The 15406-nt window shown below is 32.4% G+C and overlaps 1 protein-coding gene across 1 annotated transcript; it reads left to right on the forward strand.

Annotated features, from left to right (window-relative positions):
• The first annotated feature begins 2592 nt into the window (after positions 1–2592).
• LOC7492014 (uncharacterized) lies at positions 2593–3280 on the forward strand. Its single transcript, XM_002300143.4, has one exon. It carries the CDS (start codon positions 2752–2754, stop codon positions 3112–3114), a length of 363 nt encoding a protein of 120 aa, XP_002300179.4. The 5' UTR covers positions 2593–2751; the 3' UTR covers positions 3115–3280.
• Positions 3281–15406: the final 12126 nt, after the last annotated feature.

Consider the following 15406-nt stretch of genomic DNA (forward strand, 5'->3'; position numbering starts at 1 on the left):
AGATTTTTATTAAAAAAGTATTAAATTCAAATCCTAAAATCCACTCAAAGAAAAACCCACCTTCCGAATCCCATATATTCAGCTGATTTCATGATCTTTAATTTTGTGATTTCCTTTACAAAACTGGCTGAACTGCTTTGAAAAAAGCGGATAAAAGATTAATTAAAAAAGAGAGGGGAGGAGGAGAGCTTAATGATGAAGCTTTGTCATGAATTATTGAATGTTTACTTTGCTGACCTAATTAAAAAAAATATTTATGATAAATTAAAAAATTCATAAAAATTAAAAATATTTATTATTATTATTATTATTATTACTACTACTGAGTTCCACCTAGTTTTTTAATTTAATTTGGATAAAAATAATTACGACTGTCAGTATGATGCAATATAATCTCCAACACTTAAATCACATTAAGTCAAAAAAAAAAAAAAAAAGTGGGGGCCCAATCTCTGGTAACTAAGAGGGCCATCTTCTTAAATTTGTAATATAAAGTTCTGCAAAGTTTTTTAGCCCTTTCCTTCCTTCCGTCCATTGCCTCTGCACTGGCACACACGCCCTATGGTTCCAGAAAAACAACTAATGCACCTCATGAGAAGTTAAACTAACCCATTCTCATGACACCTATCATGCGAATAGAGCCAGCCTTGACAACTCATGACACCCGTGAGTCCGTCTATATAATATGAAACTGACTCCACAAATCAAGAATTAGAAGACTCCAACGTAGACTAGTTACAAGGTTATAGAGATTGTGTGTGTAAGAGAAACTAGTTAGAGAAGATGGACAGCAAGAAAAAGAATGATGCTAATTGCTTTCAAATGCCCCTTCACTACCCCAAATACTCCATGAAAGATTACCAAACCATGCCTGAATGGCAGCTTGACAGGCTCCTTGCTGATTATGGGCTACCTGTACACAACGACTTGGCTTACAAAAGAGAGTTTGCAATGGGAGCATTTCTGTGGCCTAACTTTCAGCAAGAACAGAAGCCTTCTCCTTGACGTAGCTCTTTGCGCTTCTCTTCTTGCAAGGAAAAAACAACAGTTATGAATTGTCATGTTGAGTAATAGGCTTTTGTTATGCCCTTGTTATCTTTCTGGCTAGCTGCTTCCCTTACATTTGATATCTTCATAATAAGAAAGTGAGCTTGGTGCTGTGAATTTGGTTCCTCATGTGTGTGTGTGTGTGTGTGTGTGTGTGTGTGTATTCCTTTTTATTTTTTACTTCTGCCGTTTTTTCTTTTTATATTTCGGTGATAGGATTAACTAGGACTTGTGAGTCGGCCTCCATTGCTGCCGGCCGGGTTCACACCGCTGCTGCAACTTGTCTGCCGAAGAGGTGAGGAGGACCATCCTTTTCGACCATCTTTTCATTTTGCTAGGAGTAGGTGCTTGCCCTTAGTTGGTTGGGGTTGTTACTAACTGACGTGAATATCGGTTCAAATGGTTTGGTTCGGATAAAAAAATTACTTTTCAAATTTTTAAACTGTATCAAATCAAATAATCAAAGTGATCGGTTTGGTTTTAACTTTTGTTACAACCGAAGAAGTCTAAATAGGCAAAAATAAAAAAAAGTTGCTTGGTTTAATTTGATTTCTTGGTTTTCTAGTTTGATTTCTCCATTCGTTTCTTGTTTCTTTTTTCTTTTTAATTTCTAAAATCTAAAAAAACCAAACTAAACCAAAACTAATAATAAAATTAAATATGCTTAAATTAAAATAAGAAAGGTATTTATTTTGTTAAAACACTTTAAAGTAATGATTTTTTTGTTATTGTTAAAGATAAATTCTTTGTCCTTAAAGCTTTACTGCTCCTTACTTGTGCAATTAAGATGTTTGTAGTGTGGCTTCCAAGATTCCAACAATATCATTTTGGTTTAGATGTACTTCCAAACTAAGATCTTTGAACTAAAATAAAAAGACTCAATTATTTCTCAACAAAGTGAACCAAAGTTTTAGATTTTTGAGAGGAAAATCAAAACATAAAAAAAAAAAAAAAAAACACTACAAATAAGATGAGAAAAAACGTCTAAAATTTTGAAAAACATTCAAGTTAGAAACTATTTCTTCACCTCCTTGTTTTTATAGTGAATTTTAGATGATAAAAGATTAAAGAACTAATAATAATTAATTCTCACAATTATCAACATTTTATTAGTCACTATAAATCAATAATTAAATCTAAAAAAATTAAGATTTATTTGATTAGAAAAATAAAAAAAATTAAATTAATTTCTCATTCATTTATAATTTATTTAAATCATATTAATTAAATAAATTTCTAACAAAATACAGCTCAAAATTTTCTGAGCAAAAGCAAGCATGAGATACGTTCACTCTTTGATTTGGTTGTAGAAAAAATAATGCATATTACAGCCCCATTTCCAACACGTTGAATCCAAAATACCAATATTCCACTTCTTAAAAGCAGAAAGAATGTCGAGATAGAGAAAATTAAAAAAAAAATACTTTCCGTTGAACAGGAAAAATTTTGCCGATAAGAAAAAAAGAGGAAACAAATTGGACATAAAACGTGATACAAAGCAAAGCATTGTATTTCCTATTTAAAAACTAGGGTTACTGCTTGTATTTCCATAATTGTCTCTATATATGTCGGTCTTTATTTCCCGTTTAGCATTCCTGATGCTAGAAGGAAACATTCCTCTTTAAAATACAGGCTGCAATCAATACTAGGATCTCTCTTCTTGTGGAATCAAGGGTATTTTTTGGATGCTGGCTAATAAAAAGCATGGGGCGCGGGCGCTACGTCTCTGGTCTTACTCTTCTTTTTCCTGAAGGAACCCACAAGGAAAACTGTGGCTGCCACAAAGTGCAAGAGGAGAATAGAAAAAACAAGGAACCCAGTACCAGTACTCGTAGTTTGCTCCCAAAGATGATTAGAGAAGAGGACACCGGTAGCAGCTTTCAGATGCCACTCCACTACCCAAAATACACCAAGGAGGATTATGAAGACATGCCTGAATCGAAGATTGACCTTCTCCTGGCTTCCTATGGCTTATCTACTCATGGTAACTTGAACTACAAGAGAAAGTTTGTAATGCAAGCCTTTCTGTGGCCTGATTCTTCCACCAAAGGAAAACCAAGTTCTTGAGCCGTTTATTAGGGCTCGCTTAGAAAACCACTTCGTTAATATAACTAGGTTTGTTCTACAAGCTAAGATGATGCATTTGGTTAATTAGTTTTTAACCAAAAGTTTTGAAATGATGCGAAGTAAAATTCCTTTTGCATCACGTACATGTACTAAGAATTAAGTGGCATTATCATATGATATGAAGTTTTGGTGGGTTTTTTCTATCTTTATTGAAATCTTAGGAGAAAAAAAATGTGATTATGATAAAAAAAATTAAAAAATTCATAAAACGTTTACTTCTCGAACCTTGATTTGTAGTTTGAATTCTACAAATTAGACACCACTATATTTCCAACTTTAACTTACCATTATTATCACTTAAATCACTTTCACTACTTGTAGTAGTGGCCAAATCTCTGATAACTAAGAGGGTCATCATCTTAAATTCGTAATATAAAGTTCTGCAAATTTTGTTTGCCCTCTCCTTCCTTCTGCCCAATGTCACTGCACTGGCACACACCCCATAGCTCTAGAGAAACAACTATAATGCACCTCATGAGAAGTTAAACCAACCGATACGCATGACACCTGACATGCAAATGGAGCCAGCCATAACAATCGACACCCATGAGTCCGTCTATATAATAAGAAACTATCTCCCACGAATCAAGAATTAGAAAACTCCAACCTAAACTAGTTAGAAAGTTAAGGATATTGTGTAAGAGAAATTAGTTAGAGAATATGGATAAGAAGAAAAGGAATTTCTTTCAAATGCTTTTATCACTACCCCAAATACACCATGAAAGATTACTATACCATGCCTGAATGGCAGCTTGACAGGCCTGTACACAATGACTTGGCTTATAAACGAGAGTTTGTAATGGGAGTATTTCTGTGGCCTAACTTTCAGTAAGAACAGAAGCCTTCTCCTTGACATGGCCCTTTGCGCCTGTCTTCTTGCAAGGAAAAAAAGAGAGGTTAAGATGGTTGAATTGTCATCTTGAGTAATAGGCTTTTGATATGCATGAGTACATATTTACAATGGTATAAGTCAGGTAATAATCTAATATACCTAAACTTGATAGAATATCAAGCTCAAATGACAAGGATATAACTTGCTTCCAGGTCCAACATCCTTGGATTTAGCCTACACTAAGTCCAAATATATATGGGTTTGATGAGATATCAGTTATATATTGAGTCCAAGTACATGTGATTTTAGCAAGAAGCTAGACTCAATATTCTTGGGTTTAATGACGCATTAATCCTAAATACATGTGGGTTTGATAAGATATCAAACCCAACACTCTTGGGTTTAGCTACACGCTGAGCCCAAGTACATATAAGTCTGTTGAGTTGTCAAATTCAATATCCTTGTGTTCAGCTACATGCTGAGCCCAAATACATGTAGGTTTGGTAAGATGTAAAACTCAACACCTTTGGATTCAACTACGCGCTGGACCCAAATAAATATGGGTTTGGCAAGATGTCAGACCTAACACTTTTGGGTTCAACTCCATGTTAAGTCCATGTGCATGTAGGTCTGGCAAGATGCTAGACCCAACACCTTTAGGTTCAATCACGCACTGAACCCAAGTGCATATAGGTTTAGAGATGTGCTAGATCCAATATACTTGGTGGGTTTAGCTATGCGTTAAGCTCAAATACATATGGTTCTAGAGAGATCCCAAATTCAACATTTATGGGTTCATCTACGTGTTGAGTCTAAGTACATATATGTTTGGCAAGTTTCCAGACCTATCACCTTTGGGTTTGGAATCAATGCAGGTCCAAATACATATGGAATTGATCATCTTTGTAGGCCCTATATTAGGTCATGAGGATTTTTTTTATTTATTCTTATATCTTTTAACATAAAATATTATAAGTCAAGAATAATAATCTGCCTACATCCTAGGTGTATAAAAGTCTCCTAAGAGCCTACTATATTTCCATTAATATTAATATTGTGTAAGGAATATATATCCCTTATTAATATTGTATAAATGATATTCATCCTCCATTAATACCATCAGGTATAAATGGCATTGCAACCCCTTCATTCAAGCAACATGATAAAGTTTAGAGGTTATGTATACCCTTTAAACTATCCAGGTGAAATGTTCACAATTTTTCTTATTCTCCAGGTATTCATACTCTTATTTTATTATACATAAGTAAGAACAAACATTCTGGTTCTTAGAATTTAAAGCTTATTCTCTTATTTATTAAATTTTTTTATTAAAAGTCAATGACTTTATCATAATAGAGTCTTTAAATCCCATAAAAAAGGATTGTTTTGCACGTGTTAGGTCTTTTATCACTAATCATCAACTTCGTGAACTTTGAAGAAGGGAATATTGACTTGAACGTATGATCACCCTCTATCAAACAATTAAAAACCTTTATTCCTGAGCATATTGGATTTTGAGACATCATCAATTGGAGTCATCTGTGGAACCTGATAAAAAAAAAATTCATCAATTGTTCTTCCTAAATTGGTTTTTAATATCCTTAACTACAATTAATGATAGACAATCAAGAAACCTATAAGATGGGACATGTCATGAACCTCCATACAGTTGTTGGCATGTCTACTCCATCAAAGTTTAAACAACTCATCAATCAAGTACAAGCCCTAACCTAAGCCGTGTTGACATCCTAGGGGCAATATCTGGCCTTGCCACCTTAGCAAGTCCCAACACATAAAGTGACTCCTTCGGTCTCAACCTCTCAACCACAAGTAGTCCTCTTTACCAGGAAAAAATTGTATTATCCAGAGAAGGCTAGCAAATCTCCTTAGTCCCTCTAGAGATCTTTCTGGCCACCATAAGATTAAAGTTAACTGTCAAACCTACCATTCCATACCAGAATTATCCAGTCCATTGATCTTATTTGATAACGATTGAGAAGAAGTATGTATGGTAGATATATCTAAGATGAAGTCTATAGTCCTTTTGAGATAAATGGATCACTTTTATCTAAACGAGTCTTGCACACCTTCATCCATAAGGAGTAAATCTCCACAAAGATGACTTTGAACAACTATGATGGTCTCGTGGATCCATAAAAAATATCCAAAACATGCGTAGCAATCTTGAGTTGGTCATCCAAGACAGTGATGTTATGTGTAAGATCCTCCCCACGACCTTAAAAGGTCAACACGAGCCTGATATAACAACAAAGAGTCAGGCTCTATCTTGGGTTTTAATAACCTATGTGCTAAACTTGTGTCATGGTTCAGCACCAGTATACCCACCAAGAAGAGCTCAACATAACTCTTTGATGTTACTCAATCAAAAGAGAATCCACCAAGACGTATTTGAAGAGGTTCAACAAAGAAATTAAATGCAAAAGATAGAGGAATTGAATGAGCCAATAGCCTCAAAGGCTTTGATAAATACAGTGATGGAACATCCATTATGGAAAGATTTGTATGCTCTACATGACATAACCTTGTTGAAGGTGAAGCAAGTCATGAAGAATCAAATAGGGGTGGAAGAAGCCGGTATGTTGAGGCACGACCCTTCTTATTTCTACCAGAAGGTTGAGGATGAGGAACCTTTCAAACAAAATTGCTCTCCCAACATAGATAATGAATCCAATAAAGGTTACTAAAGGAGTGCATACAATACCCCGAGAGGAGACATATGACTCCCTTGAATGCCACCCTTATAAAAGTATTTGCAGTCATCAAAAGAAAAGACTTTGTTCAAAATCCATCTTCTATGGTGTCGCCTCCACACACACGCACCTCTAAGAAGTTTTTCTTATTCCACAGGGATAAAAAGCATGATATAAAAGGTTGCTTCACACTGTAGAAAGAGATTGAGAGGTAGATAGCAAGGGTTATCTACAACAATTTGTCAAGCCACATTCCTATATGGAATATGACAGAAAAAAGCTCATCCAGCTTGCCCAAAACCTACCTAAAATCATTGGTGGACTCTACAGCTGGCTTTGAGTTCCTAAGTTATTTGGATGCTAATTCAGGATACTATCAATTCTAATACATCCAGAAGATGAGGATAAGACTTATTTTATAACTGGAGAAGTAACTTCTTGCTATAAGATAATGACTTTTGTCCTGAAAAATACAAGGGCTACTTATGAATGCATGGTTAAAAAGGTGTTTAAGCACCAGATTGGGAGGATCATGGAAGCTTATATGAATGACATGTTGGTGAAAAACATAACTTTTAAACATCTAAAGGATTTGGAAAAGGTTTTTTTTGTCTTGTGTAAGTGTTAGATGAAGTTAAATCCTATCAAATATGTGTTCATTATCAAAGGAGGAAAATTTTTGGGTTTTCTTATAAGCAGTAATGGAATAGAGCCCAATCCTAAAAAGGTTCAGGCATTGAATATGAGTCTTCGTTAAAAGGTTAAAGATGTTCAATGTCTCACTCAGAGATTAGCCCCCTCAACAAATTTATATCTAGGCTTGGGGAATGCAACCTACCATTCTTCAAGATTATGATGAATATCATAAAATTTGAATGGACACCAGATTGCCAAAAAGCTTTTGAAGAGCTTAAAGCTTATCTCTCATATCCTAAGATCTTGTCACAGCCAACAGAAAATGAGAGTTTAATCCTTTACTTTGGAGTTTCAGACCAGATAGTCAGTGTTATGTTGGTAAGGGAAGAAAAAGGTATATAACACCTAGTTTACCATTCCATTCAAACACTCCATATTGCTGAAACAAGATATTTAAAAGTGGAAAATATACCTCTAGCTTTGGTAAGCGACTCTAGGAAACAAAAACTATACTTCTAGGATCACCAAGTTATGGTACTAAAAGACTACTTCCTACAACAAATCCTCTATAAGCTAGACATGTCTAGACAGCTAGTGAGGTTGGCGATCGAATTAGGAGAATATGGACTCCTATATCATCCAAGACCAATTATTAAAGGGCAAGTCATGACAGACTTTATAGCAATATGTTATTTTAAGAATGATCTCTAAGACAAGCCTGTTCCAATATCTGAATAGCCAATCCCCTCAATAGAAGTTGAAATGCCCCCAAAGTCCATACACCTACTTTAAGAATTATATGTTGATGGATCTTCCAATTTTAAAGGATGTGGTACTAAGGTAGTGCTTATGAGCCTTTATTGGTAGGTCTTTGAGTATGGGATTCATTTTGAATTTTCATCAACCAACAATGTGTCAGAGTATAAGCTTTCCTAACAGGATTGGGCCTGGCAGAATTCTTAGAGGCTTTTCTTCTTCATGTCCAGAGTGACTCCCAATTTACTTGATTGAATAGTGGTAAATCTTTTTTTATTACCACCAAAGGTTCTTACCAAGTTGTCATCGATACAAAAACAAAATAAATGGCTTCTTAAAAAGTAAAATTGAAAGGGATGTTGCACTGTCAGTACTGTCGGGTGAAGACTAATGTTATTCATTATAATTTGAATGTCATGTATATCAAGAAAAATGTGTTTGACAATATTTTTAACATGATCATGGACATGAAAGAGAAAACTAAGGACACTAATAGATCTAGCTTTTTATTATGACTGTCATAATATGGAGTTGTTTAATGATAAATTACGTGTTGCAAAGCCAAAAGTCACCTTCATAATAGACAATAACATATATCTTCTTGTCCATGTATAGCTTAATAGTCTGTGATTTCATGATGAGTATGCTTCAAACATAGCTATATTATTGAATTTAGAGGAATGCAAATTGTATGGAATGAAGAGTCATAATTGTCATGTGTTTATACAAACATTTATTCCAATTACTTATAAAGATGTTTTTCCCAAAGAGATATGGGATGCACTAACTGAGATTATAAATTAGTTATTTTTTTAGAGATATTTATTGGAGCAAGTTACATGCCCACCACATGGAGTAACTTAAAACAAGCATTATTGAGACAATCCATAAACTTGAAATAATCTTTCCTCTATTCCTCTTCAATTCAATAGAGTATATGTCTATATATTTAGTGTATAAGGTAAAAGTTGGAGAGCTTGTGCAGTATACATGGATGTATCTATTCAAGAGGTTAGGGATTACATGTATCACAAGTAACTGTCAATTATATTTTTGTAAATATAATGTAGTTATTCATATGTAATTACTTTCTTGTAGATACATGATCAAAGTTTAAAAAAAAAAAGGTAAAAAACAAAGTGCATGGTGAGGCTTATATTGTTAAAGAGATTTTAGTATTTACCTAGTATTATTTTAAGTCTCATTTGAGAACAATGATCAACCACGTTCCAAGACACTATGATGATGTTAAACTATGTTCAAGTGGGAATTTATCAATATCTTACTATCTTGGGTGACCATTATCAAAGAATATAATGAGAAAAGGATATTTGATAGACATCGAATTTAGACAAGCAAATAATTATATACTATTCAACTGCAATAAATTGATACATTTTGTTTGGTAAGTCAAGTTTACAGTTATAAAGTTTTAAACCATTTTCCTTTATATTCTCATATAGACTCAATTCATTAATTTTTTTAGGCAACATCATTAATTATTGTTATCCTAAAATTCAAATTCAACTGAAGCTCAAACTGTTTAATTACAAGATGAATAATTTGCTACGTGGTTTAAAACATATGTAAGTATTTAATAATTCATAACTCTTAAGAAAAGATTTGCTTATGTTTTGACTTGGATCGTTAACGGTCGTTAATTAACTTTAACCAGGTTTTCAACGTAGAAGATAATGTTGGTAGACAAAATTTTTTATCTTTAGGTCCTAAAAGAAAGATCTAGTGTTATAATAGGTATTTCATCAATGAATATGTTTTTCATACCAAAGACTGTGTTGAGGGTAGAAAGATATATAATTGTGAGGGTTTATGTAAAGAGTTCAACTACCAATGAGTTTGAAGTTGATTATTATGGCAAGTTACTAAAGGTTATTGAATTGCAATATCATAGTGAACAAGATACATTGGTTTTATTCAAATATTATTGGTATGGTATCAATAGAGAAATTAGAGTAAATCTTCATCATGGTATAGTCAAAGTAAATAAAATAGGTCAACTTCACAACGTCAATGATGTTTTTGTTTTTGCAAAATAATATCAACAAGTGTATTATATATACATTGCTTTCTTTAGAAAGAATCATGATAGAGTTGATTAGTTATCCATTAAGAACACCAAACATAGGAGTTATATCAAAGTTAAAGTTATTGAAGATGATAATAATGAAGTATTTAGGTGAGATGATGTATTCTAAATGGATGAGTTAGTTTCCATATTGAATTGCTCCATCTACTAAGTTAGAAAAAACAAATTTTTTAGTCACTGAAAATACTTATATGGATGTTGATTTGATTTGATTTGATTTGATTTGATATTGACGAGATAAATGATATATTGAGTACCAATGGACTTACTGGAGTAAATAAAGATGAAGAAATCGACCAACTTGAATTTGATGAAGAAAATGATGAAAATGAAGTTGAAGATTCTAATGAAAAGGTATTGCATTGATTTAGATGTAAAACAATCATTGTGTAGAAAAATATATATATACTAACTTTGTAATGCATTATATTTTTTATATTTGTTGTGTTTGTGGGTTTAAAGTTACCAATTGTTGGTTTTAAAGTGTTCAGTGTTATTGTTGTTATGTATTTAGGTTGGCTGGGGGATCATATCAAGCTAAAAATATTATTACAAATAGTAATGGAATAATCGATGGAAGTGCATTTTCATTAGATACTTCCAGAAGGTTTGAGAAATGGTGACGGAAACACCAATTGATGTGCATTTTCCTTGGAATATTCTGGTAGGTATGAGAAATGGTGATGGGATCACCAATGAACTAGATGTCATCGGCAAAGTCCAATAGGTTACAAAAATAGGACGGAATTGTTGAAAAAATAAAAAAATATTTAAAAAAACTAATTAAATATCCATTGGCTATTCTGTCAGCATATGTTGACATGTTAATATACTGATGGAATTTCTTATGGAATTTTTGTCTATGATTTTATATTATAAACCGATCCCCTTTTCTTTCCTTTTAATCTCTTTTGTAAGCTTAAAAAGAAACTCTTCCCCCCCCCTCTCTTTGTCACCACCCCTCTTCTTTCTCTCACCATCCTCAGTCACTCACTACTCTCTCTCTCTCTCTCTCTCTCTCTCTCTCTCTCCCCCCCCCCATCCTAGGCCCACTCGCTGCCAAACCCCTCTCTCTCTTAATCTTTTTAAGGTAAGTCTCCTCTAAAGTCCTTATAGTTGCCAAAAATATTATTATTGTGTGATTATGATTTTAATTTTGTGTTGTGCATTACATTATTTGTAATTGTTGTTGTTGTTGTTGTGTGCATTTTTCCAACAAATTTTTAAATTTATTATTGTAATTATTATTGTTATTGACAATTGTGTTGTGCATAAACATTTAAAAATACATAAACATTAAAATAAAATGTAGACTCACTTTATGTGAATATGTTTTGCAGGTTTATAAATGTTGAAACTGCATATTTTATTGCAAGTGTGATGAAATCATCTTTCAAAAAATCATTGTTTCAATGGAGTCAGCTTTAAGATCGTTTTGAATGGATGACTATGGTAGATGCTTGATGGGGATGGTTTAAGGTAAGATAATATATTTATTTTTTAAGTTAGTATATAATTTCTTTCTAGCATTTTTAACATATTTTATGTCATGTATGAAATTAATTAGAAAATTATGATATTGTTATGGAATTATTATAATTTTTTTAAGATTGTGTTGTATAATCATTGTGTGGATAAAACAAAAAAAAATGATTGGTGGTACACCTGAGTCTACCTGTTTTGTGATGAATGGTGGTGTTGATTATAGGTAGAAAGCTAACATGATTAAATTTTAGATAGGATCCCGTATAGGAGAAACTTTGCAGAAATTTCGTTAATATTATATAAACTCATCTATGTTGAATTTCACATTTATATTTATGAACTTATTTATGAAAAGAATTGTGTGTGTCATGATGTAAGTGGAAAATGTCCTAACAATAATGTACGAATTGACAATGCAAACAAACTTTTATTGGGGAAGGAAAAACAAGAGTGTGGCTAGGAGAGTGTGGGAAAACCACAGCACAATTAGGTAAGTATCAAACATTTAACAAATTTTATATTTAGAAATTTTAATCTAAAATTTTCAAAATCTCATGTATATTTAACAAATTTTTTGTACTAGGTTATGTGATTTATGGTATGATGCCCACAAATAAAAAAAAAAATGAGCTAGCTCTCATGATGTCAAGGTATGGAAGAAGTATAGATCGAGTCATATCATAGAGGATAATTAGGAGAAGTTTCAAGAGTTTGTGGCATTAAAAGAACTTAAAAGGCGATCGTGGTCGGAGTCGTAGAACTGAAACTAAAAAACACATGGTTTGATGAGTATGTACATCGACGGATCGCTCCTATTTGTCAACTATGCAAAAGCCTGGTAAAATTTTGAGACTATTTTATCTTATTTTCAAGATGAAGTTTATTTTTTATTTTTTTTACAATGTATATATTTTATAGGAATAACAACTTAAGTGCAAGCCTTCACCGATGGAGTTATATGAGGAAACTCATATAAGAAATATGGATAGGGGAAAAGGGGTGATGAAGTTTGTATATAGCGGAACTGAGATGTTCGTTGTAAGTTTTTTTATAATTCTTTTAATTATAATTTACCTTTTTTATTTTGTTTTGTGGGAAAAATATAACGTCGTAATGTTAAAAAAATATGGAGAAGACGCTTTCACTCATCCTTCTTATGATCCTCAGTTATGGTTGGAAGCTAGAGCAGCTGATGGACCCGATATAAATTGGGTTTATAGGATGCTTATGGCATCGGCAAATAAATGAATTTGGGTTGTCTTGCTTTAACTCTAGGAACACAACAGTCTAGCCCAAGCCAATCAATTATGGAATTTGAGTCGAAGATCCTAGAACAAGTCGAGTAGCGAGTGGTCAAATTAGAAGAATAAATGAAATCAATATTAGAAGAAAAAATTAGATAGAATTGGGAGAAAATGATGGAATATATGTCTTTACATTATCCTCCTCATTATGGTACTTTTGGCTTAGGATTTTCCCACCTCCACCTCCACATTCATATGTTTAGCAATGTATTTATTGTTGTAAGATTAATATTATTAATGAATATTGGATTAATGAAATTTTAATTTTCAATAAATTGATAGTTTTTTGTTTGGTTTTATTGTGATTTTTTGTTGTTTTTTTTATTTAATACCTATAGAAATAAAAAAAAATACTAAGTTTTTTATGGAATCATCGACGGACAAAAAATATTTGTCAATGATTTCATAAAAAAAGGATGTTATTTAATTGAAAAGTTATAAAATAGTTAAGAAGTTTTAGACTCTCTAATGGATTTAGTGATGGAGTTAGTGATGACAAAATAGTTGCCAATTTGGTTGCCCAATCCGTTGATAATTTACTGACATCATAGCAATGAAATGGCCTACAGAATCTTTTTGGTGCATTTTATTTATTTGGTGTCAATATTATGTTAGCGATTATACCGATAATTTGAAACACTGATAGAATTATTGATGGATAACAATTCCCTTACAAAACTTTGATCGATAATGTGTGTCCGTTAGTAACATCGCCAGCTGTTTACATCACTAACATAATTGTGTTTACTTGCCAATTGAAAATCCCATCGATGCTTTTCAATTGTCTGATGGTAGATATTAATACCTATACCCGGTCCATAAAGACCAAACCAATCATTTTAAAATGATCCATTACCTAAACCCATTTTGATCTACTTAAACCCTCTTGTTGTAGAGTCATATGTTTTTTTGGCTTTAAGGGTACATGTTATACACTATACTAAAAGAATAAGTTTTCCATATGGTACTTTATTGTTTATATGAAAAGTGAAGCATCTCATTTTTTTTTTAGTTTTTTCTTTCAATCGCATCCTCCTACGGCCTAAGAAAATAACATTTTCAGATTGTATTTCATTGTTCATATAAACATTGAAGCACCTCGACTTTTTACTTCATTTTTGAACTTTTTTTCTTTGAATTACATTCTTTTATGGTCTACTTAGATAAAATTAGGTTTAAAACCAGGTTTAAAACTAAGGTAAACAAACCAAATTAAAAGATAGAGGATTGAAACATAAAACACGAAAAAACAATATATCTAGTCCTAAATTCTCGACAATTTTCAATTTGGTCTAAAAATTTATTTTCTTCATTTTTAATCATTTGCTTTGAGAGATGAGAGAGAAAGTTACCTGAAAACGATAAGGAAAGAAAAACCAATGGTTAGATAACCTTTCGACGAAGAAACACATTGTTCTTAATGTCAAGGAGTTTCATTTAACAATAGGATTTTTATGGTGGTGATGTTTTTCTTCAACTCTTGATGTTTATAGATTTTTCACTGGGTTAATTTTTTTTGTGATTTTACGGTATTTTAGGGTTCTTAGGTGATTTAGAAATGTTTTAAGGTGTTCTTAGGGGAAAGGGAATTTAAAAATAGATTGACAACCCAAAAAATTGTTCCCCTAGTTTTTTCTAGTCACTATAGTGGTGGCCAAAATCTAGATTGTAACCCAGTAGATGATGTGTCATTTGCCACAGTAGGCAACATATCATCTTGTACTTTTGTAAAAAATGATAAGGGGCGGACAAGTCATTGACCTCTTAAAAGGGAAAAAAATATGGCTCAGGCATGCAGACTTGTTGTAGGCGCAAGTGCCTAGGCTTTTTTTATGGCCCAATTGTGTCTTTTTTATGGAAAAAAACAGCGTTGTGTCTTTTTTGTCTTTTTTTTTTTTTTGTTCATTTTCATCCTTCAATTTTGGTTTTTGTTGGATTTTTTTGTTTGTTTTTTTATTCTTTAATGTTTGGTTGATTTTGAATTGTTCTTCATATTTTATTATCATATAATTAAATAAATAAATATTATTGAACTTAATAAAATCCATGAACCGAGTTATAAATTTGGCATGTTGACTTATGTCAATTCAATATGTCTCCATCTTAATGTTTAAATGATGCCATTTTTAACATATTTTTTAAGTCAAACTATGGTTTTATTGATCTCCAAGTTGCATTCGGACCCGTGCGCGTGAAATTTATTTCTTTTTTGGTCATTTGTTTTATTCTTTGAATTTTTATTTTTATTTTTTGCCTATGGAACCGTGAATTCATCTTGATCATGTTGAGACAACTCCCATACGATTTAATGTGAATTTTAAGGATATGGAATATCAGTTTGATAATAATACGGTGGATCTAAAATTTTCAAGAACTTTTTTTAGCTATTTTGAGTGGTTTT

This window comes from Populus trichocarpa, chromosome 1 (genome assembly GCF_000002775.5).
Source record: "Populus trichocarpa isolate Nisqually-1 chromosome 1, P.trichocarpa_v4.1, whole genome shotgun sequence".
NCBI lineage: Eukaryota > Viridiplantae > Streptophyta > Magnoliopsida > Malpighiales > Salicaceae > Populus > Populus trichocarpa.